The 22,652-nt window shown below is 40.3% G+C and overlaps 1 protein-coding gene and 1 long non-coding RNA gene across 3 annotated transcripts; both read right to left on the minus strand.

The window, feature by feature from the left end:
- Nucleotides 1-582: 582 nt before the first annotated feature.
- Nucleotides 583-21,524, minus strand: LOC145447603 (uncharacterized). Its single transcript, XM_080325847.1, has 3 exons — nucleotides 20,746-21,524; nucleotides 1,673-1,896; nucleotides 583-1,268 (listed from the first exon to the last, which is right to left on the minus strand). Exons 2-3 carry the CDS (start codon nucleotides 1,758-1,760, stop codon nucleotides 733-735), a joined length of 624 nt encoding a protein of 207 aa, XP_080181973.1. The 5' UTR covers nucleotides 1,761-1,896; nucleotides 20,746-21,524; the 3' UTR covers nucleotides 583-732.
- LOC145448406 (uncharacterized) lies at nucleotides 4,324-13,790 on the minus strand. Of its 2 annotated transcripts, XR_013917897.1 has the most exons (3): nucleotides 12,364-13,790; nucleotides 5,735-5,920; nucleotides 4,324-4,516 (listed from the first exon to the last, which is right to left on the minus strand). It is a non-coding gene; the product is annotated as an uncharacterized LOC145448406 (long non-coding RNA). The 2 variants fall into 2 exon arrangements; XR_013917896.1 differs by lacking the exon at nucleotides 4,324-4,516 and having other exon boundaries at nucleotides 4,733-5,920.
- Nucleotides 21,525-22,652: the final 1,128 nt, after the last annotated feature.

Raw genomic sequence — 22,652 nt, forward strand, 5'->3', positions numbered from 1 at the left:
ATGGAGAACCATCAATGACGCGGTCCGATATGTTCAATTGCCTGTAGGGATATTTCTATTAATGATTTATCATCGGAAGCGGAAATCACTTTCGGGCTGTGATGAAATCCCAATAGAGCGAGTCACAACATCTACGCAGATATACGTGAGACGCCCTGTGATCTCATAATTCATTGCTGTCGACCGATTAAGTAGCCTATATGTTTGACGTAGATAAAGCGCAGTTCGAATTGCTACCCAGGGAGTAAAGGAAAATAGACCTATAATATGGACTCGTGCAATTCGAGTTATCGCGCGGATGAAAGAAGCTCGACAAGATAGGCTGGTATTTACTTAGGATATTTATATATTTACTTAGGATATTTATATATTAGTTTAATCTTACTAGTCTTCCTGTACACGCCACATTGCCTCCTTATCGTTACCTGGTCTGTTCTATTCTCTTTTGTTCAGCTGTCGGTTATAGTGTTCTATGTTGTTATATTATTATATTATATCATATCATCATATCAGAAATAGTGACAGCTTGCATGAATAACAGTGCTGACTTTAACTATTCTATTAACATCAACTCGCATATATAGATAACGATTCACGGGTTTGCATAAATATGTGTTCACAACGACGTCAAGTTAAGGCAGACAAAATGAACCCGTGGAAGGCATAGACGAAAACATGGCAACAATAAGATTTACTTGTCAACTTGCTGATCTTCGTCTTCTTTCTCTTCATTTAGGCAGGGCTGGTTTGGTATGGTATAAGAGCAACTCTTACCTCGCCATCCCAAGAACTCGATGGGAAAGGCAGGTCATACCATTCACTGTCACAAAGACGGAACTTTTGAAAACCCGCATTGTTTGCATGCGTCTTTCCAACTACGTAAATTTCTGCGTTCAGAGTAAACACAGCAAGCGCCGAAAATTGATTTTGTAGAGTGGTTACGGGACTAGACCAGCCCGTGCCAGCAATCAAGTCCTTCCGTACCACTGAATGATCCACATCGCCTCCGACAGCATAAATCTTTTCGTTTGCATATACCAGTCCAAACGATTTACGGCGAAATTGCTCCAGTACGGTTGTCCAACTCCTGTTCGCAGTATCGTATAACTCCATGTTGGGTACATAACAATCGCCGCTTTCATTTTTAACGCCTCCAGCAACATATATCTGTGTTCCAACCACACAAGCCGCAAACGACGATCTGCCATGCCTCATTCTTGCGCAAGGGTACCCTCCATAGCCTCCATATTCCTCGACACTCTGTTTCCCTGGATAATAAGCGCAAATTTATAAACGAACATAGATTGGAAGGTGGTGGGAGCAGATATGCAACCATGAGCTTTTCGACATATGCTTCTTTCAATATATGGATTTCTTTTGGTCGGAGCCGGCTTCATGTGTTTTTTGATACGGCCGGAGTCGAATCGTAGCCGGATTAGATTTTAAAGAAACAGGATTTGAAGTGGACTAGGGAATTTGGCGATATGCCCCGCACTCTTACATACCGTTCGACTCGATAAATCACAATGCATAACAGCCAAGTATCTTGGCGTCAAAATCTCACGTAAAAGTGCAGTTAGCCTAAAAATACGCCCACTTCATCTTCATGGGTGGAAGTATAACATCCTAATTGAGTAATACGAAAAAGTAGAAGCTTTTCGTTATTGACTACCTCCGGTACCGTAGTTCCTTCTACCGCCAATTGCATATATTTTTTCGCCGACGGCGACAGCACAGAAATCCGCCCTGTCTTGAATCATGCTAACTTCGTCGCTCCAGTTATTCGACGTAGGGTCGTAGGCATAGACGTCATTCACGATCGGCCTTGTTTCATCTTGAACGCGACCGCCTAAAACCCAGATTTTGTGCCGAAATGTGGTGACCGCAAAACCCGTTCTGCAAACTGAACGTATTTCTGAGGTTGCTGATGCTATACTATGTACACTGTAAACAAACGGGCTGAAAATAGGTGTAGGCCTATTTACCAGATTTCTGCCACATTCTCTTTCCAATACTAAATTTCGCTATAACACTCATTGCAGTGGGTGAAAACGAGTCAAATATAACAATCCTTTTGGACATATATACCAAGACTATTGCGCCTTCTTGGGCGTACACGATGATAGACCCCACTCCACTACTAGGTTATAGATAGATCCATATGAATTAATGCTATTGATACGCTTCAGTCATTGGCAAAGGTGTGAAAGAAATTGGAGTTTACCAGATTTGCACCCTATACAAGATACGGCGTAATTTCACTTGATGTATAGTGTTGACATACCGTAATTTCTAATCCGACCATGACCGCACCACCTCTATATACACAACCCGGTTCCAAGGCCGTACGCTAGGGTTATGACTTGAAGAAAAATCAAAATTTTGTGTGTCCTGTAGTCATAAATGATTAACTTTTGTGTCCTGATTTCAACATTCACAAAAGTTAAGACTGTTCAAACAAAACCTCCCGCACCAAAATTTTCCAGTTTTCACTGTATGAAGGATAGGCTTTCTTTTGTAGATGCAGACTATATAAAGATATATAGCGACTGATTGAATTTAACCGACACAATTCCAATTGCGAAGATTTGAAATAGTATTTTGTTAAATTGTGATTGCCCAGCTAGAATCAATCCTAAACTGTTCTTGTTTATAGCCAAAATTAAATAATCAATTAGTAAATAATTATTAATTTCGATTTAAGATGTGGACTGTATATATCGCATGATTTCATTTTGTCTGACAAAAATCAAACTGGGTGTTCGAAAAGGCGAAGTAGAAGAACTCAAGATATTTTCAGCGAATAAAATAGAAAACCGAATAGAGTAATATGATGTATAGGAAAATTTGAAAATGTCATATCATATGTGACACACCATCTGTTGACCGCGGAATTGCAAAATGAAATGATGAGCTAGAGTTTTCATATACCACAACATAAATAGGCTGTCAACTTCATATTATTGATTCTTGAAGCATATATCAGAGTTCTTCAATCCAACGTCTTCAACAAATCCGACACTCAGCTACAGATTTGGAGATGATGTGGTAAAACACTACGCAAACTCGGCACAGTCCACCAAGCCAGAATTTAAGGTGAAAATATTGGAAAACCGAGGATGTAGGGATGATTTTAAGTTCATCTATGAGCTTTGAATAGCATGCCGCTCTTTCGAAGAAGATAGTAGATTACCACTAATCAAATGGCATAAACTTCCATCTCTACGCAGTGCGAGATGGAACTCGAGGGCCATGGTTGCGTACTTCCAAATCCCCAGATGTAGAGTAACTCTATAGATATAATGCTTATTCATCGCAAATTCGTGTCATGAAGCCTGGTATTTTAACCAGATGTCTGAAGATGGAATATACTAGAGCCCGACCGATTATCGCCGAGCCGATAATATCGAGACGATATCACACTTTGAAAGAATCATCGGTATCGGCCATTGGAGCTGAAAATCTATCGGCAATTTTCGTGACGTCACAACATCGCGGTAAGAAGTCAGAAAACTATAATCTATGACCGCTAGACTGAGAATATTGATACATTTCATATAGCTTACAGCAGGGCTGTAATGACTCGAGTCACGATTTTTTAGTGACTCGACTTGACTCGAGTCATTTTCTTTAAATGGGAAAATGACTCGACTCGACCCGAGTCAATATTTGGATTGACTCGACTTGTACTTGAGTCATCACGCATGACTCGACCCAAGTCATTGACTCGGCTGATTTTATATGACTTGAAGATGAAGAAATTCGCGAATCGTAATGGTTGGATCAACGCATCTGACGAATTCTGCCGACATCGCTATTTGCACCACTGCTTTCGTTGCACTCGTCTGATATCAGATATGCCGCCGTAAAAACAACAGACAATGGTACATACTACATAGTAGCAATGCATTGTACAAAATCATCCAGTGATGAAGAGGTAATAGATCCTCCGCAATCAAAGTAGCCTACTCAAGAGTTTTCAAATATACAAGCAAACAATCGAAGAAAAGTTCAATTAGAGCCAATGACTCAGATGGTCAAGTACTTACCCAGCAAACACAGTACAGACCAAAGATGTAGAAAAGCCGAGCCGATATAGTAGATATTAGATCTCGGCAGGTCGTAGAAAGGGGGATTTTGTGTCGACTCAATTCAACGTCTTTTCCATGTCCTTCAATAATGTAAATATTATGCAGATGCTACAGCCTTTAAACATGATGAGTAGAATGTAGATCCTACGTTAGAAGAAGAAGATCCTGATATAATAACCTGTTTTCTACCACTATGGGCTTAACCTGATCACGGCTGCGTACACACACCACATTATTTACTACATATTAATCACATTTGTGATAATTTAATTTCAAACAAATTGGCAATAATACCATTGTAAAAAATAAAACGAACAAACGAACGAATGTCTTTAGAAAGAAAGTGAAAACGGTCCTTATCATCAGGTTTCATCTTCTGATGAGCCAGTTAAATAACCAGCATGCGGCCTTTTCTTTTCAATACCCTGCAGAAATAAAATGAAAATGATGATTAATAGCTAAGACATTCGTACTGCGAAAATGGCAGAGGTAGAGACTAACGAATGACTCCTACATTTTTTTCGCCCATACTTACTAAAATGGATTCGATTCTGAACTATTTCCACTCAAGTTTTCAAGTTTTATTATTATATTTTTTAATATTATATGACTAGAGAACTGACTTCAATCGTCACTTCTACTTGATTATCAAGATCAACGATGACTACTTCAGCACTCTTTGAAAACAGCCACTAACACAAAAAGAATTCTTGACTAGAGAACTGACTTCAATCGCCACTTCTACTTGTGTATCAAGATCAACGATGACTACTTCAGGAATCTTTGAAAACAGCCACTAACACAAAAAGAATTCTTGACTAGAGAACTGACTTCAATCGCCACTTCTACTTGTGTATCAAGATCAACGATGACTACTTCAGGAATCTTTGAAAACAGCCACTAACACAAAAAGAATTCTTGACTAGAGAACTGATTTCAATCGCCACTTCTACTTGATTATCAAGATCAACGATGACTATTTCAGCAATCTTTGAAAACAGCCACTAACACAAAAAGAATTCTTGACTAAAATTTCTTCACATTCTGTCCAAAATGATCAATTCAACAATCGAAATGAATCAGTTATTTGGCAGCTAGTTGGAGAGATATATACTTAAGTCTAGAAAGTGGAATGATACTCTGTCTGGAAAGCTGAAGACCTAACAATATTGTGTACAGAGAACAAAACATTTGAGTGGCTGGCTGGCTGCACTGGTATAGACATTAACAAATTATTAGAATTGACAGTAAGATAACCAGCAAGACATTAAAATGAGAATTAGTGCAGTTTCTTAGGCTGTAGTGATACACAGCCAGGAAAGTAATTGACCTAGCAGAGAGCAAAACGTTGTAAATAAAGCGAGCGAAACCTCCGACAAATGATACGATAAAACATTAGAATCGACAGTCTTACTAGAAGCAGAATAACAATCATGAGGGGTTAGAGAACAGAAGCCCGGGAAGTGACCATCAGAAATTACTGCATACTGGCCGAACAAATCCATGACCACTAACAAATGGTCTTTCAATAGTCAATATTGATACCAAATGACACCACCCCTATTTCACAGCAACATTTAGCAAATACAGCGCTGGAGTCAACCTTATATAAGCGCTAACCAAACGCCCATTAGTTTTCCCACCTACTACTTCGCGGATGGAAATACGCATTAAAGCGAACGGACGCGACTTGTCACACTCTTGCTATTTCTGCTTGTTTTTTCTCTTCGTTCCTCTTCTCTGTCGCTTCCGCTTGAGGAGAGAAACAGTCGGCCGCGTTTACGGATCGTGAATTCCCGGTGGGTGATTCTTCCTCGAATGGTCAGCACCTTGAAAATTGAGAACAATGTTGTTGCAAAATGCATGACAATTTGAAAGTTACATCATTCTAATTATTCCAGTTATGGCCGTGAATCGTTACAAGTGCGGTAACCATAAGAATTATTACTATACTTCAACTACAAATACAATATATTGTATAAAATGATTACCAATTCTTTTACGTTGATCGAGTCCCAAATAGATGAAATATGTCAAAGAATTTGCTAAATTTTTGTATAATTTGACAGATTCCGAAATCTTCTCAAAGTGCACCTTTCAAAAATTTGATATCAAGACTCCCAACATTTTACAATTCGAAGTTGGATGGCTTCACCAATACAAGCAAACAGTTTGTATCGCAATTGACAATTATGTAGAGAACGCTGCGAGACATATGAGTAGGCCTACCCTAAAACGTTTCTCTGACATGGACATTAGGACTCTTAAAATATGACTTTTTTTCTCAAATCGTTCTGGCTACTTCAGTGGTTCTCAACCGGGGGTCCGCGGACCCCTGGGGGTCCGTGAAGCATTTTCAGGGGGTCCGCGAAGCCTTTAAGTTTGCAACATGATTGATTACCTAATTTTTTAAGCTACGAAGTTCATGAGGCAGATTGGCTTCGTAACTGCTAAACCTTCAGGACTTACATAAACAGAATGGTCGTCTGAAATGAAATATCCACGCTAGTGGTTCTTAACCGGGGGTCCGCCGCACTGGCGTAGCAGCCACCACCTGGCGGTTCTGGCTCTGCGCCAGGGGCGGCAGGCTCGAAGGGGGCGGCAAAATGAGGCTGCACCAGCCGGCTAAAAGCAGCGTAATTGGTAGTCCTATAGCTGGCGTCCCGCGAGTTAAATTTAATCAAACTGGTCTCAATCGAAAGCTAGTGTTGCGCTGATTTCGAAAACACAAATTAATAAGTTAACATGGCAATGGAACCACTCCGAAATAGCCGTCACGGCCGGTTGTTCCTGACAATCGCAACACAATGACCAATTGACCATGATAATGGAAATTATATCGAGCGATTATTCGGAACTACGCCGATTTTCCGACTAGCATGTAAATTGTATTTCCGGAATCAGGGCACCAATATCTTTTAAGATCAGTATTGTTAAATTTGAACGCTCGGAGGGCCTTGCCAACTATAGGATGACCAAGACAAATAATGCTGCTTTTAGCTGGCTCAGCAGTAGGCTTGTCTGCGTATTCAAGTGTGAGAACTAAGTTGCGCATCTATTCGTTGGTTAGTGATCTCTACTCTGGGTTACGATTTGGTACAGCAGACCGAGATAGCTGTGAAGGTAAACCAGTCCTAGGAATTGCTTAAGATGGTAATAATTGTCAGATTGCGCTTAAATTTATACAAGTGTTAATTAAGACTCGAAAATAAAACGTGTCAAGAGAGTGGAGCTTTCTTTAGAAAGAAGAAGGAAGCAAGGCAAGCAGAAATACAGAAGCAGATTTAAACTTGAAGCTGAAACTAGGTTGACCGGCATTCACCACTTAAATGATAATTTTGGATTTTTAATCCCCAAGCGCTGCTGCAAAGCGAAAGTCCCAATTTATTCACCAGCGCTTTTAAAAGCACTCATGACGACGATGTGGACTTTATGGAGTAGGCTGCGGAAATTGACAGATTTAAGACGCTGGTGCGGAGCAGTGAAACCATGTTTGATCGTATAGTGCAACAGCGTTTGATGTTTTACAGTGGTTAGTTAATGCAAAGCTACTTGAACCGACACCGTATTTATGCTCGTGTCTGTAACTTTATCTGACCATTGGTGTTTCAAATGCGAGCTGTGAGAGGAGCTTCTCAAAGCTCAAACTGATTAGGTCGTATTTACGTTCTGCCATGAATGATGATCGCCTATCAGCTCTATCCAGTCTGTCTATAGAAAGAGACTACGTTCAAAAACTTGAATTTGAAGATATTATCGCTGATTTTGTTTCGGCGAAAGTCCGAAATGTTATGTTTTAAGGTGGCTATTGATTTTATATTTGCACAATATTATTATTAATATGAATTCAAGGCACTTCAATGACGCTTGTTAGGCCTTGTGCATCACGACATGGAAATTATACAGTTCAGTGTCATTGTCTTTTTAAGTATCGTAGATATTTGCGTCTTTCTTCAAGCGCTTCGCGATCGTTCACTTTCATTTCACTATTCACTCTTCATTTCACTCTCCCATGCATTCAACTTCTGGTCTCGCATGCTGACTTTGTGCAGCGTGGCTTACTGCGTTTCTGGGTCTTTTCAAGACACTGTTAGTACAGCGGAATCAGCGATGAAGAGCCCAGATAAACCTCCGACACATAGAAACTAGCTTGAACATGGGTTCGGACTAACCACCATTGGTGCCGCAGCGCAGTTGATTTACACACTGCGCCACTCGCCTCCCCTATGTGCACAATACATTCGTTCGCTATTTCTTATCCTGATTATTTGTGGCCTTATTAACGTTGAGAAGGTGACGCTGAAACGCGGCGTATTATTTGTAATTATTTTTATCGATAAGATTGCTTGAACTGGAATCTATGTCGAAATTTGCTGCGGTCTACTTAGGGGGGCGGCATTTTAATCGAGAGCCAGGGGCGGCACCGCATGCTGCTACGCCAGTGGGTCCGCGAGGCCTCTAAATTTCCAAAATGACTTATTACCAATTTGTAACTTTTTTAAAATTAGGGAAATGACGAGACAGTTTCGCTTCAAAACTACTAAGGCTTCAGGAGTCACATCAATAGAATGACACTATATGATATGAATTATCCGACCATGCAAACTAACTTTTATTACCAATAGCATAGGCCTACTTATACAAGCATATTGTAGTTTAGATATGTTTTGTTTAGGTTTGGTGAAAATTATTTTTTACTAAAAAGGGGTTAAATCCACATCATGGAATCCATTTTCTCCTATGTTATAGCCTACATATGTGGCAGTCCTGCTCTGCAATACTGCCCTTTATATCAGTTGTATAATAATTGCGTCGTGGTTTCACTTGCTCTTTTGTATCCAGCAGCTTCGGCGGTAGGAAACTTGATAAAGTCTCTCCAGCAGTTGCTGAATCGTGTGTGATTAACTCAGGTATTTTACACATATAACCAGGGCCGTAACAGCACTTCGTCAGCCCCCCCCAAAACTTTGGTCTTGGGCCCCCCATAGTGTTATAGACCGAACGTCTGGGGGGCTTCGCCCCCCAGACCCCCCTCCGGCGATACACTGTTTGCCACTATTCATCATTTTCATTGGGAGTTTCTTTAGTGAATCAGCTTTAGTCGCCTAAGCGCGCGAAGCGCGCAAAATTTCTAGTATTCATGATTTCATCGGTCAGTATGATCGGGAATTGCATACATTGTTATCAATTTTTATCTTCTCTCTGCTCACGTAATCAGATTTGCCGGTAGAGCTGAGTGAGGTGTGTTTGAAAAGGTAGGACCACTCAATTATAATTAAACATCTTCGGGCGTATACCCGTTGGCAGGAACAAAACAGCACCTCGTCAGGCCCCAAAAAACGTGAGTCTTGGGCTCCCATAGGGTGATAAAACATTCCCCCCCATCACGTTGTTCGCGTTTGTCACGAAATTACCCGTACTGTATTGTGAGCCAGCGCGAAGCGCGAAAATTTTCGATAATTTATGATAAAATCGGTCAATCAGATCGGCGACTGCATATATAATATGCTATCAATTTATTGTCTTCTCTACTCACGTAATTAGATTTACCGGTAGAGCTGAGTGAAGTGTCTTGAAAACGGGAGGGCCCGTAAATAATGATTAAACATCTTCGGACGGGCGGAACCGTTGATATGACTTCGTTACATGGTGTTATTTCGTGACTTCCAGTCTGCTATATCAGAAAATATAGAACCGCCCAAACGTAGGCTTCTAAACTAAGAGAAGCACACGATTTCAAATTGGTATTTCTTCACTGGCATAAAATTTTTCCCAGCGGGATGGTATTTGTCTTGTGAGGTTCAGATTGCAAAGACAGGAAAATTCGGCGCCAGTCATTTAGGCACCTATGGACAATTAAACCTATATGTATTTTGTATATATAGCGAAGTCTTTGATCTGCATAAGGGCATAGACCTTTTCGGCCAAGCTTTCCTCGCTGCCAATCGTTCTGGCACACTTCTTGGAGTCGCATGTTATATGGCCTATAACTTGATTGTATGTCTTGGTGGTTCGTGGCGCGGTAATGGCCCAATACCCAATAAGAAAGATAAATGGCTACGTGAATTCGCGCGCGGCGCGAAAAAATTTTGAAAAAATTGCATAAATTTTCAAAAAATACTCTATGATTTATGCTAATTCACGAAATAATTTTGGGCCCCCCATAGAGCTCGGGCCCCCCCCAATTGGGGGGTTTGGGGTGCGGCAGTTACGGTGCTGCATATAACCACTATATATTCCAGAATATCTTGAAGATGAGCTGCAGACAGAAACGACTAGTCTGGACGTGATAATTTCATTGAAATCTATTTCTCAATTTGGGTGTCAAATAATATGTTTCGATGACACACGAAGGTGTCGTCGGAAGAGTCAGGTGGCAATGTTACATTCGCCTCCACCTTTACCATTTTGGAAATGGATTTTCGGAACTTGTTCATATCACATCGAAATGCGTGAATTTTCAAGACACGACCACATAATTTAAGAAATGCAGCTGCAGAATACACTTCGGAATAATAAAATTCCGGCCAATTTGTACATATAGTATGATTTTATTGTCAGGAACGGTCATTATGTGGCTGTTTATCACAAGCCTATAGTTGATATATGCAAATGACAGATGCCAGAGGCAAGACAATTGGGCTAAATTTGAACTAAAACTTGAGGGGGTCCGCGGGGTCCGTGACGGTTCAAAAGGGGTCCGCGAAGACAAAAAGGTTGAGAACCACTGGGCTACTTGATAAAATTGTTAGGTTACCTAATTTAAGCCTAAACACAAAATTTGGTTCAATTCCAGCCAGTAACCGCTTTGCTACAGGAGAAGAAAGTTTCTATTTATTATATAAAAATAAATAGGTAATAAAAATTTGAAAATTTTCTGTTCACCCCATGAAAGTGTTAGGCTGTCTATAGAAACGATGCTCACCAAATTTGGTTCAATTCCAACCAGTGGAAGCGGAGATATTGCCGTCGAAAAATTCGGATTTGAATAAAATAGTATTTACGGCAGGGCTGGCCAACCTTTTCAGTCAACGGGCCACATTCGATTGACGAATTATTGCGCGGGCCACAAGCCGCGCAAGGCGCGAAAATTTCTTGAAATTCATAGGTCAATAATATTGTCACTTGACTATATTGCGGGCTTGTTGTATTTCGCTGGGCTAAGTTTGCGAGGACTGGGCTATTCGGCACATGGACATATCGATATCGAAAGATGCGAGCAGCATGCGTCAATCATTTCGTGCCTAGGTTTCATAGTCGACGGTCTTACTGCGAGCGCAAACTCAATGTCGCATATGTTGAACGACAATTTGTCTCGTAATCGTGAATATAGTTTGACTTAATCTGATACAGTAGGAGTTCTTCCATTTTCACAAAAGGGCAACAATATTAAAAACAAGAAATCGAGTGACAACATGTTGCGCCAAGCTTGTAGAAAATTTTTACCTTTGATAAATCTATCGCTAATTATTCTGCTTTATTGTAGTGTACGAAGATATACCAATATGTGAATGGCTGATCGATCTGTCAATGCGCCGGAACTGATATTTTAGTCATCACATCTCAAATGTTGCGGCCAGACCAATCAAATTTTTGGTTGGCCTTGCATGTTCAATTGCAATCAATTTTTGATGATATTAGAAATTTCGGAAATTGCCTCGCGGGTCACTCAAAACCTTCTCCCGGGCCACGGGTTGGCCGGCCCTGATTTACGGTGACCGATTCTTTGTTTACTTATTAAAGTTGTGCTCACCGTAAGTACTATTTTATTAAAATCCAAATTTTTCGACAGCAATAACTCCGCTTCCACTGGTTGGAATTGAACCAAATTTGGTGAGCATCGTTTCTATAGACAGCTTAACACTTTCATGGGGTTAACAGAAAATCTTCAAATTTTTTATTATTCATTTTTATATAATAAATAGGAACTTTCTTCTCTTGTAGCAAAGCGGATACTGGCTGGAATTGAACCAAATTTTGTTTGTAGGCTTAAATTAGGTAACCTAACAATTTTATCAAGTAGCCAGTACGATTTGAGAAAAAAAGTCATTTTTGAAGAGCCCTACTGTTCATGAACGTCCACGTTTAGAGTTGCATCTCAAAGATGCTAAAATAAGCCTAAATATAATCCAAGAAATACGATCGTCCACTTTGACTGACTGAATTTCTAAAAACACCTTGATAGCTTCCACATCTTACGTTTATATATACTGTCTGCTATCGGCCCAACAAAGTAGGCCTATTTAAAAATAACAAAACAGATTCAACATACCACATCTCTTGCAAAGGCTTTTGCTTTCATTCAATTTGCCATCAATCCTCTTTAAATCCTCCTTTGTGGTGAGTTGCTTTGGAATTCTTCTAGGATCAATTCCGATATCGTTTTATCATATACAATCTATGGCGGAATAAAAGTTTCGGATAAGTTCTAAAACGAACACAATTTTCCACACAAAAGTCAATTGCCACACGAAATGCCAAATGCTACGGTCTCATTTTACAAGGTATGGCGAGGAAACGTAGTGGTACGTTCCATTATAGCTAAACACCAATGAATTGCGGGTTCGAGCGTGACACGTCGACTCCATAATTCCTACCGAAGTGTTGGCCGTTTATCTAGGCTCCTCCTCGCTATCTGATTCGCATAGCCATGTCTTAAAAAGCCTAGGAGTGGGCCGTGCTATAAGTGGGCAGATGGTTGCCGATGCACTCGGCACTTGGTGAATTCGGTCGCACAAACTCGCCACTTGGTGAATTCGGCCCTCGGGAAATTTTGAAATGAAGTGTATTTACAGCTATTAATATGAATTATCAAACTAATAATAGTATTATCAAGTGATTCGTCAATCTTGTAAGGAGGTCAGGGCATCCGTAGATCGCGCAGTCACGGCGTGATTAGATCACGGATTGCGTAGCCACGGGAAATAACACAGCGCTCATATACCGACCACGCGCGGTCTGCTTGGAATCGATGGCGTGAGTCACGGGCCTGTGTCGTGTAAGTTTTGAGAAGATGGATCTTGGCGTTGTATGTGAGATCAAAACTGTGGAACATCAAGCGGCGCTTCTTCGTTTATCGATCACGACAAGCCAGTGTTCCTCATCAACAAATGTTTCGCATGATCACGTCAAAATAAATTATTTTTTGCCTTTGGAGAGACGATTCCACTCTGGGATTAGGGTGTCTCGATAACACGGTTGAAGGATCCCAAGATTACGAGATCTACCACGAGCCACGACACGTTCAAATTTCCTTTTTGATACTGTTCATTCATATTAAATGCATTTCTAATGCGAATGTGTTCTAGTGCCAATTCCTCCAAGGGCCGAGTTCACCAAGTGAAGAGCGTCGCGTTATTTCCCGCAATTACGCAATCTGATATCTAATCACGCCGTGACTGTGTGATCTACGCATGCCCTGACCACCGTACAACATTGACAACCACTCAAAGTGCCAAGTTCACCGGCAAACATTCCAGTAACCAATCATGGTGACCGGTACCGCTACGAGATCTACCACGGCCGAATTCACCAAGTGCCGAGTTTGTGCGGCCGAATTCACTAAGTGCCGAGTTCACTGGTAATCGGGCAGATACGGAATAATAATAAGAAGAACCGGCCTGGTGTAAAATGACCAGTGTAGTCGAACCACCACCATGAACACCACAAACAAACAAATAAACATCTGACATGGAAAAGAAATTACCTTTGCAGCCTTTGACAAACACAGTTACCATTGAAACCAGCAATTTAGGTCTTATTCGAAAGCAGAATAACAACTGTTTTAGTGGACATATCAAATCAAATGTTGGAAAGTTCATGTAAAATAGCCCAAAATATTATCTTACTGTGACCATATTCTATCAATATGGTCTGGCTAGCCAAATTCTCTGGGCCAACATAAACAAGCTGCGTTTGGTTTCAACGATTAATAATCTTGTCACTGGATTCGAGGTATAATTGCACTCAAATATCAAATTTTGCTCCATTAATCAACATCAAGTTGAAAATGTCCATTCTGGCACCAACTTTTATAAAATCATGAATCAGTGTTCTACAGGAATGTATCTATATGACTTATATACCTAGAAAATTCAAGCATAAATATTATGATATACCGTAGGTATAGGTACCGGTAATTCAGATGCTTAAAGCGAATTATAGTGGTCTAATTTCACTAAATTAGAGCGAAATGCCAGCAATATAATTGTAATCTAATTCGGAAAAAACGGTTTAGCTCTAATTCTAACCTGGAAAAGCTGAAACTTTTCTATAGTTGTCTACACCTGTTTTGCAGAAAGTCAAACAGCTCTAGGCGTCATATACTGCAGGCAATTCGAAATACCCCATAAGCTATATGCTACTGCATATATACCTTTAACCCGCTACCTCAGTCAGTCACAATTCCTATATATTTACGGCATTTACCATACAGAAAGAGCGAACTATGCCTGGCTGCGACCTGTTGCGCGTCAAATCTTTGTATGGCGCGATGACGTAAAATTTGAATCGCCGAAATATTCTAGAAGTCACGCATCGATAATCATATTCCTAAACGTACAACATATCACTTATTTAGTTATTCTCTGAATAAAACTATTAGCCATACTCGTTGAACATGCGAGATTACCGAAAGAGCGAATATATATATAATGAAGATCATATATATCAGAAGAAAACAAAACTATTCGACCTTAGAGCAACAACACGAATGTACAACACCGGTGACATCCTCACGCAATAAAACGAAGGGAGAACATTGTTTTCTAATAGATAGAACGAAGCTACCGCATGAGATCGAACAAAACCGGATAGAATTCATCGTGATTGAATGTACCGACAAAGTCATCCTTTCTACGTATTTTAGTCGTACCCTCGAGAGATAGAAGATTTGCATTATTAGGTTAACTACCGGATATAACGAAGCCTAATGCATGAGATGGAACAACACCGAGTATGAATTTATTCTGATTGAATATAACCACAAGACCATCCTACTACGTATTTTAGACATTCCCTCGACACTTAGAAAATCAGAACCTAATCGAGATGATCCCGGATGATCCTTTTACGGTTTTGTGTTTGCTGGGTAAGAAGAGACTGAGAAGCTTATGTGCAGATTTGAAGGCGATGATTCTTTCCATTTTTGGACGGCTAGAAAGAATGAGTATCCAATGCTCTTCAGTGTGGTTCAAAAATGCTTGTCAATTCCTGCATCTAGTGCACCAGTGGAGCATGTATTCAGTAGATGTGGATTTATTCTAAGGCCATGCCGCTTTAACATATCTGAGGATCTCCTTTCCACTTTAGTATTTTTGAAGTGTAACTCATGGATTTGATCTGCTGTCTGTGAAAACAGACAATACCCTCCGTCCATTTGACGTTTTGTTAGGTATATGCATTGTGCACGTGAGTAATAATGAATGTCTAATGTTGTGTAATGTTTGTACAATAGGGCTGTTCAAAAATAACTTCTTTTTATTCTACTGGTTGGCTGCTTGATAAAATTGTTATGTTGCATATAAAGAACACTGAATCTGGCTTAATTTTAAAAAGTAGAATCAATGACATGAGGAGAAAATTTTGTATTTGAAAATAAATGGAGTATTTTTAGTGAGAAATTCTTTCATGTATAATAATTACATACTAGTAGTAAGCCGACTATTTTTTCATATCCAAAATATTCCACTCTAATAACTTCGCTTCTTGTAGTTGGAATTGAGCCAAATTTGCTATGGATCATATGTTTACACAATCTAATAATGTCATGAGGTAGCCGGTAAAATTCGAAAGTCTCTTATTTGTAATTAATCCAAAATTTTATCTCATAGGATTGCTTTCTACTGGTTGGAATTGAGGCAAATTTAAGTTATTTTAGGCAATCTAACAATTTTAAGAAGTAGCCTCCTTTGAGATTTTATCCTTTTTTTGAGAATATTTGTGAAATGCAGGGCAAATTCGACTAAAATACAGTAAATCAGCAGTGAAGTAACGCTCCGGCGGCTATTTCGGGAGCTGAGCAGGAAAGTTGGCCTTATATTAGTCAACCACCTGATAATGTGAAAGAAAACTGTACCTCTACATAAACATGCATCTGTTGATTCTCTATCAACTGGTATCTAGACGTGAATTCGTTGGTTCTGTATCAGACAGTATGTAGTCGTGAATTCGTTGGTTCTCTATAAGCTATTTGTGAGCTGTCGTCGATGTGCTTGTAATAAAAACTGAATGCTTGTATTTGTGATGTATCAGACTGACAAGACAGATATTTGATTTAAATTTCTAAGATTAGTCAAGGTATGATATTGGCGGCCTGGCTCGTCTATCTGTAGCATCGGTAAATGAGGCCAGGAACTGTCCGTTATCTGCCTAAAGAAACATGCACCAAGACTCTGATAGGGACAAAATAAGCATGTTTGGAAAGCAAGGAATTCGATATCACCCAAGCAGGATTGAAACATAAGTTGAACATGACTTCAATACTGTGACTTGGACTCGGACTCGAGTCATAACACTATGACTCGGACTTGACCCTTTAAACGATGACTTGGATTCGGACTCGACTCGGTGATGAATTGAAAATGACTCGACTTGACTCGAGTCAAAACCACAAAAGCAAGATTGACTCGTGACCAGTGTTCCCTCTAAACTGCGCACGTGCGCAAATGCGCAGTGCTGAAACGGTCTCTGCGCACAGAAAATCTAAGCTGCGCACAAAATATCCGAAGTGATGTTTTTTTTAGTCGTTGCGCACTGTTGTCCAATGGACCACGCAGGCGCGCAGACTCGTGAAAAATTGGATGGAACATTGCCAGAGGGAAATAGTGTTATCACTGAAGTCTGAAACTGAGGTACAAGTGCGGCCCGCAAAGTTAAATATTGCGCTCCGTGAAGAAATGAGAATTTGCAATCACGCGCGCCTCACGAAAGAGATTTTTTTTAGTATGGTCTCGTACGCGTGAGCGATACTGATATCATTTCAATAGCACATTATTTTCTGGGAATGGCGAAATAACATGGTTTAACAAAGTTATAAATAACAATGGGCTAGCTCAGTGGTTCTCAACCTTTTTGAGCCGCGGACTATTCTCAAGCTCGCGTATATATCCGCGGACTCAAGCTTTATATTAACGAAAAGGAGGTTTTTTATTATCTATCCAAGAGAGTGTAATACCGTATCAACAAAACAGGCAAGCACTGTTTTTCACTCCACCCACACTTAATAAGAGCCTTGTCCTTGATCTTGCTTGACAAGTTTATCGAATTCCGGAATTATGGTTGTCAATGTAGGCCTACATCTGATGTCACCGTACGGTTGAAGTCTATTGCTATAGCCTACTTCCTTTGTTCACCGTCAGAGTTGAAAGCCAGAATCACACAGGTAGGCAATGTGGCCGGAAATAGCAAAAGAGCTGTTGCAGCTTGCTAGCAAATATCTGAAAGACTATGCTCCATCGACTGCACATTTGGCAAAAATTGTGTCAAGGAAGCTTTTGTAAACATGTCTTTCCACATCTATCGGCTTGTAATTCAAGCAACTGTTCAGTAATGCAGTCCATATCTCGAGTTCTACTTATAATAGACATCTATAGATTGTTACTGTGATTAGCACATGTCCCTACGACTTATCAATATCCAAATAACGTCTGCAAGAAAACAAGTCGCATTAATCAATCAACAATACTCAGCGTATATCGCGCCGGAAACGGATGCAAGGTTCCTACGAGCAGGACCGTAATACCACATCGTCAGCCCCCCCCCCCCAAAAAAAATGTTGGTCTTGGGCCCCCACAGGGTTATAAATCTAACTTCTGGGGTGCTTCGCCCCCAAACCCCCCGCTTCCGAAACCTTTTACCGCTACTTCTCAGCGAAATATTTGTACTGTTTAGTTAGCCGGCTTGTTTCGAATGAACCGCGCGAAGCGCGATAATTGCATATATATTGATGTAAACTTTTTATCATGTCTCTGCTCGTGTAATCAGATTTACCGGTAGAGCTGAGTGAGGCGTTTCGGAAAATGATATCACTCATGGGTCTTTTTTCTTAGGGGAAGGGTACCCAATAATCAAGAAAGTCGACACCAATAAATCGCGCGTGACGCGAATTTTTTTTTAAAAAAGTTGCAGAAATTTCCAAAAAAATACTCTGCAATTTATGTTAGTTTTGCCATTTCCGTGGATTTTTGACTTCTCAATCTAAAATTAAGTCCGTAGACCCCTAAATTAGGTTTTATCGATATAAAATTACCTAAAATAATAAATTCCCAATGAGACTGGCGTCTTTCCATTGAAAAACACGAGGAAATACCAGGTTGACAATCTGTCAACGTGTGTGCCGATTAAGTTACTTAAAATTTCTGTGCTCGCGGACTCACCCATGACCTTCCGCGGACTCAAATGAGTCCGCGGACTCGGGGTTGAGAAACACTGGGCTAGCTCGAAGTTAATCTGCGAGAAACTAACGAATAGTCTTCTCCGCGTGGCATGAATATTGCGTAAGATTGACTCAGGACCGTAACTGCCGCACCCCAAACCCCCCAATTGGAGTGGCCTCGCTTTGAAGGGGGCCGAAAATTATTTCGTGAGTTAACATAAATCATGGTGTATTTATTTTTAATTTCTCAATAAATATTGTCAGATATCTTGATTATTGGGTACCCTTTCCCAACAATAATACACATGATTTATAGAAACGGGCTCTTCGGCGTCGGCCATTACCGCACTACGACGCGCCAAGACTTATGAAGTTATAGGCTATGTAACATGCGACTCGGAGAAGTGCACCAGAACGATCAGCAGCGAGAAAACCTTGGCCGATAAGGACTGCCCCTGTGCTGAATGAAAACTTCGATATATATACATTAGGGCTGTTCAAAAATAACCTTTTTTCCTGAATCTTGCTGATTACATGATTAAATCGTTAGGTCGCCTTAAAAAACGACGCACACCAAATTTGAATTCATTCCAACCAATATTCGCGGATTTCATAGAGTTTGAAAATTTTGAATTTGCCTAAGAAAGCAAAAAGAAATTTTTATCAAATATTTCTGCCAACCCCATGAAATTGGTATTTCAGTTTTTCTTTGATAATTCTGGGATTATCCTTGATTGGTGGATCATCCCAGAATTATCATCAAAAAGCTTGAATAACTCCGCTTCTGCAGCTTGGAATTGAGTCAAATTTGTTTTCCATCATTTTTGAAGACAGCGCAACAATTTCATAAGGTTGGAAGGAAAATTTGAAAACAATTTTATTTTGCACTTTTAGGCAAATTCAAAATTTTCAAACTCTACGAAATCCGCGAATATTGGTTGGAATGAATTCAAATTTGGTGTGCGTCGGTTTTTAAGGCAACCTGACGATTTAATCAAGTAATCAGCAAGATTCAGGAAAAAAGGTTATTTTTGAACAGCCCTAATATACATATATGTTCAATTGTCCATAGGCCCTAAATGGCTGGCGCCGAATGTTCCTGTCCTGGCGATCCGAGTCCTACAACAAGACAAATGCCATATCGAGAGAACATTATATCCAGTAGAGAAAGACCAATTTGAAATCGTGTACGTCTTTTAGTTTAATACGTTTGGGCGATTTCAATATCTTTTGACATAGCAGATGGTCACGAAATAGCATTATGTAACGAAGTAATGATACCAACGGGTACGCCCAAAGATGCTTTATTATTATTTAGCCTGTCTATCTATTCCCAAACACCCCACTCGATCAGCTCTACCGGTAAATCTGATTATATGAGCAGAGAGAGGATAACAATTAATAGCAATACATATGCATTTCCCGATCAAATTGACCCATTCAATCATGAAGTATATAAATTGTTCGCGCCTCGCGCACTTAGCAGACACAACCACTAAACGGGCACCCAATGCAGATGATAAGTACCGGAAAAAAGCGGAGATTCCGGGGGGGGGGTTTGTTTTATCACGCTATGGGGGGCCTGGTTGCGCACTGTTGTCCAAAGGCATGCGCAGTGAGTTGTCCTGTTTGCGCAGACTCGTGAAAAATTAGAGGGAACATTGCTCGTGACTCGGAACCATGTGACTTGGTTACAATCCTGGCTTACAGTCTACAAGTGTTCATATGCAGCCTTTCTAGATTATTTCATGTTCAAGTATAATGATGACTTGAAGATGTTCAAATAAATGCCCTGAGCTAAGAAAATGTGCTTATCTATATCCAACTTCTTTTGAATATCGACTGAATGTATTGAGGTTATTGGTCACGGTGTGAGATATCGGTATACCAAAGATTATTTGCTGCTATTTTTGCGCTCGAATTCCCTGCAGCGATGAAGTGCCTTAGAACCCCATTGGAAGTCGGATAATGTCCGTTGTAGTTGTCCCTGGCACCAACATAAAACAGAAAAGGGAGCCAAATTCATGGATATACTTTACCAAAAGTGCAAAAGGACATATATTTGAAGATCCAATTTGTACCAAAGAATACCATTGATAGGTAATTTTTTTCTGTATTTGGACCAGTGTCAAAAATTGAAGTTGTACGGGACATTTTTTTTGATTTGAACAAAATGATTTTAATTTTAATAATTTATACCAAAATTCCATTATTTCCTGCTACAGGCAATTTTATTTTCTAGTCATAGCCCTATTGTACGTCCCTGTTGTATGTGGTCACCTTCTATCCCCTGGGAAGGAATTGTCCAGCGACGTCCATGATCCCTGGACGATATCATACCGTTGAAGGCCATTTGTCGGCTCTGAGTTCCGACCCAGCGGCTTTTCGAGGGCCCCGAACAGGTACAAGTCAGTCTCTGCACATTTTCGATATGTATGCAATGCTCAATTTATCAAACATTAATATAAGGCTGGGCAACCGATTGTATTTCTAATGGAGAATACATAAATTAATAAGACCAAGTAAAATTAGCTGAAACAATCTAGCAGTTACATTTCCCCTTCGTCGTTGACATTAGAGAACTATTAAAACAGGTGGATCCTACATGCAGGACCAAAACAGCACTTTTCAGCGTAATTCGAAAAGTAGAACTACTTCGAGACTGATCACCTATGCTCGCACAAGATATTAAATATCAAGAAATCCGTGACGCTAAGTAACGCGAAACGAGAAGAAGTCTTTCAAGTGTAATAAATCTGCCCCAAATATATTTATTTTATCTTGAATTACAAAGTAATTGTGGGACCTCTTCTAGACATCTCATCCAATTTAGATATGCAGTAGTGGCTCACCTGGTCTCGCCGGATCGCCAGGATTCGCAACGTTATTTAGCGTAAGTTTCGACGAGCGGGGATTCGTTTTGCGAGGAGATTGCGCTATGTCCGTCATCACACAAAATTAAGAATTTAGACGTGGATAACGAATAAATCTGAAAAAATGATGCTATCTAAAGCAATGGTACAGTTGTCACGCGGTGGCTGCCGATTTGCAGAAATATCTGTACGACATACGATATGGCTTTCCTTGGATCTCAAAACGGTACTAGTGCTGGTACTGTCATCCATTCCATGTTTCGTCAGACATTCATTTTCACCACGAGTGATCGCCCCTCGCCCGTCAGCCAATATGCCCATACAGGAAAGACGACGACCAATGACTGCATTCAACCAGTTTAGTATTTGCGGATTGCGACCACATATTGAATGGTTAGTCTCAGAATATCAGATAATGGCGTAACCATCGAGACTTGAATGTGACTTTATCCGATGGAAAATGTTACCATGAAGACAAGCCACACTGATATGACGGTGATCTGACTTGAGGTTGCCGAGAGTAGAGATGCATATACAGAGGCGAGAGGCCAGTCCCAGTACTTTATGACATTTCATAGTATCAATGACGTGCGGTGAGGTTCATGGCTGGTGAGGAATGGCTGGTGAGGAACGCCCGCTCCCCCCACATACATCCACGCACACACACGAACACGCACGAACGTAACAATAGCAGCGGGTATAAAGAGCATTTTCTTTGCACACTGATAGCCGTTGCAATTCCATATCCTGCAATACATGTAGGACTGGTCGCTATTGTGCTAAATGGGCAAGTTTAGACGGATAATAATTACTATCTCTTCAAGTACCGGCATAAATTATTTATTCGAAGCACATGAAATAGCATCCTCAGTTACAATTTTTTTTCAGTAAGAAAACACTAGATTTGCCAAATTTCGAAATAAAATGCACTAGGACACTAGGTCAAGTCAAAATACACCAGACTAGATCTAGTGTAAAAACACTAGGAGTGGCACCACTGACCACGAACAACGACAACGCAGGCTATGTAAGTATAGCAATCACATACCACAATTAGGGGTTATATGTATTGCACACAGCATAAAGGACACAAACAACGACAATGCAGCCTATGCAAGTAGCTATCGCATACCACAATTTAACGTATAGCTATGGATGGAAAATACCCAACAGCTACATTATGATTCCTACAAGACTGTTGGATTCAGAAATCGATAGCGCATTACACTGTCGCAGGTGAGGCACGACCCGCCCGTGCCTCACCTCTTCGTTCGCGCTGTATTCTTGAATAATATTTATGCAAATTGATGATGT

Source organism: Botryllus schlosseri, chromosome 10, assembly GCF_051294905.1.
Source record: "Botryllus schlosseri isolate E-star chromosome 10, Bs_hap1, whole genome shotgun sequence".
In the NCBI taxonomy this organism is placed as follows: Eukaryota; Metazoa; Chordata; class Ascidiacea; order Stolidobranchia; family Styelidae; genus Botryllus; species Botryllus schlosseri.

Coding starts and splice junctions, on each gene's coding strand:
- LOC145447603 (XM_080325847.1), bottom strand. CDS start 1,760: ATGATTCAAGACAGGGCGGATTTCTGTGCTGTCGCCGTCGGCGAAAAA. Junction 1,269..1,672: donor AAGGAACTACGGTACCGGAG/GTAGTCAATAAC, acceptor CTTATTATCCAG/GGAAACAGAGTGTCGAGGAA.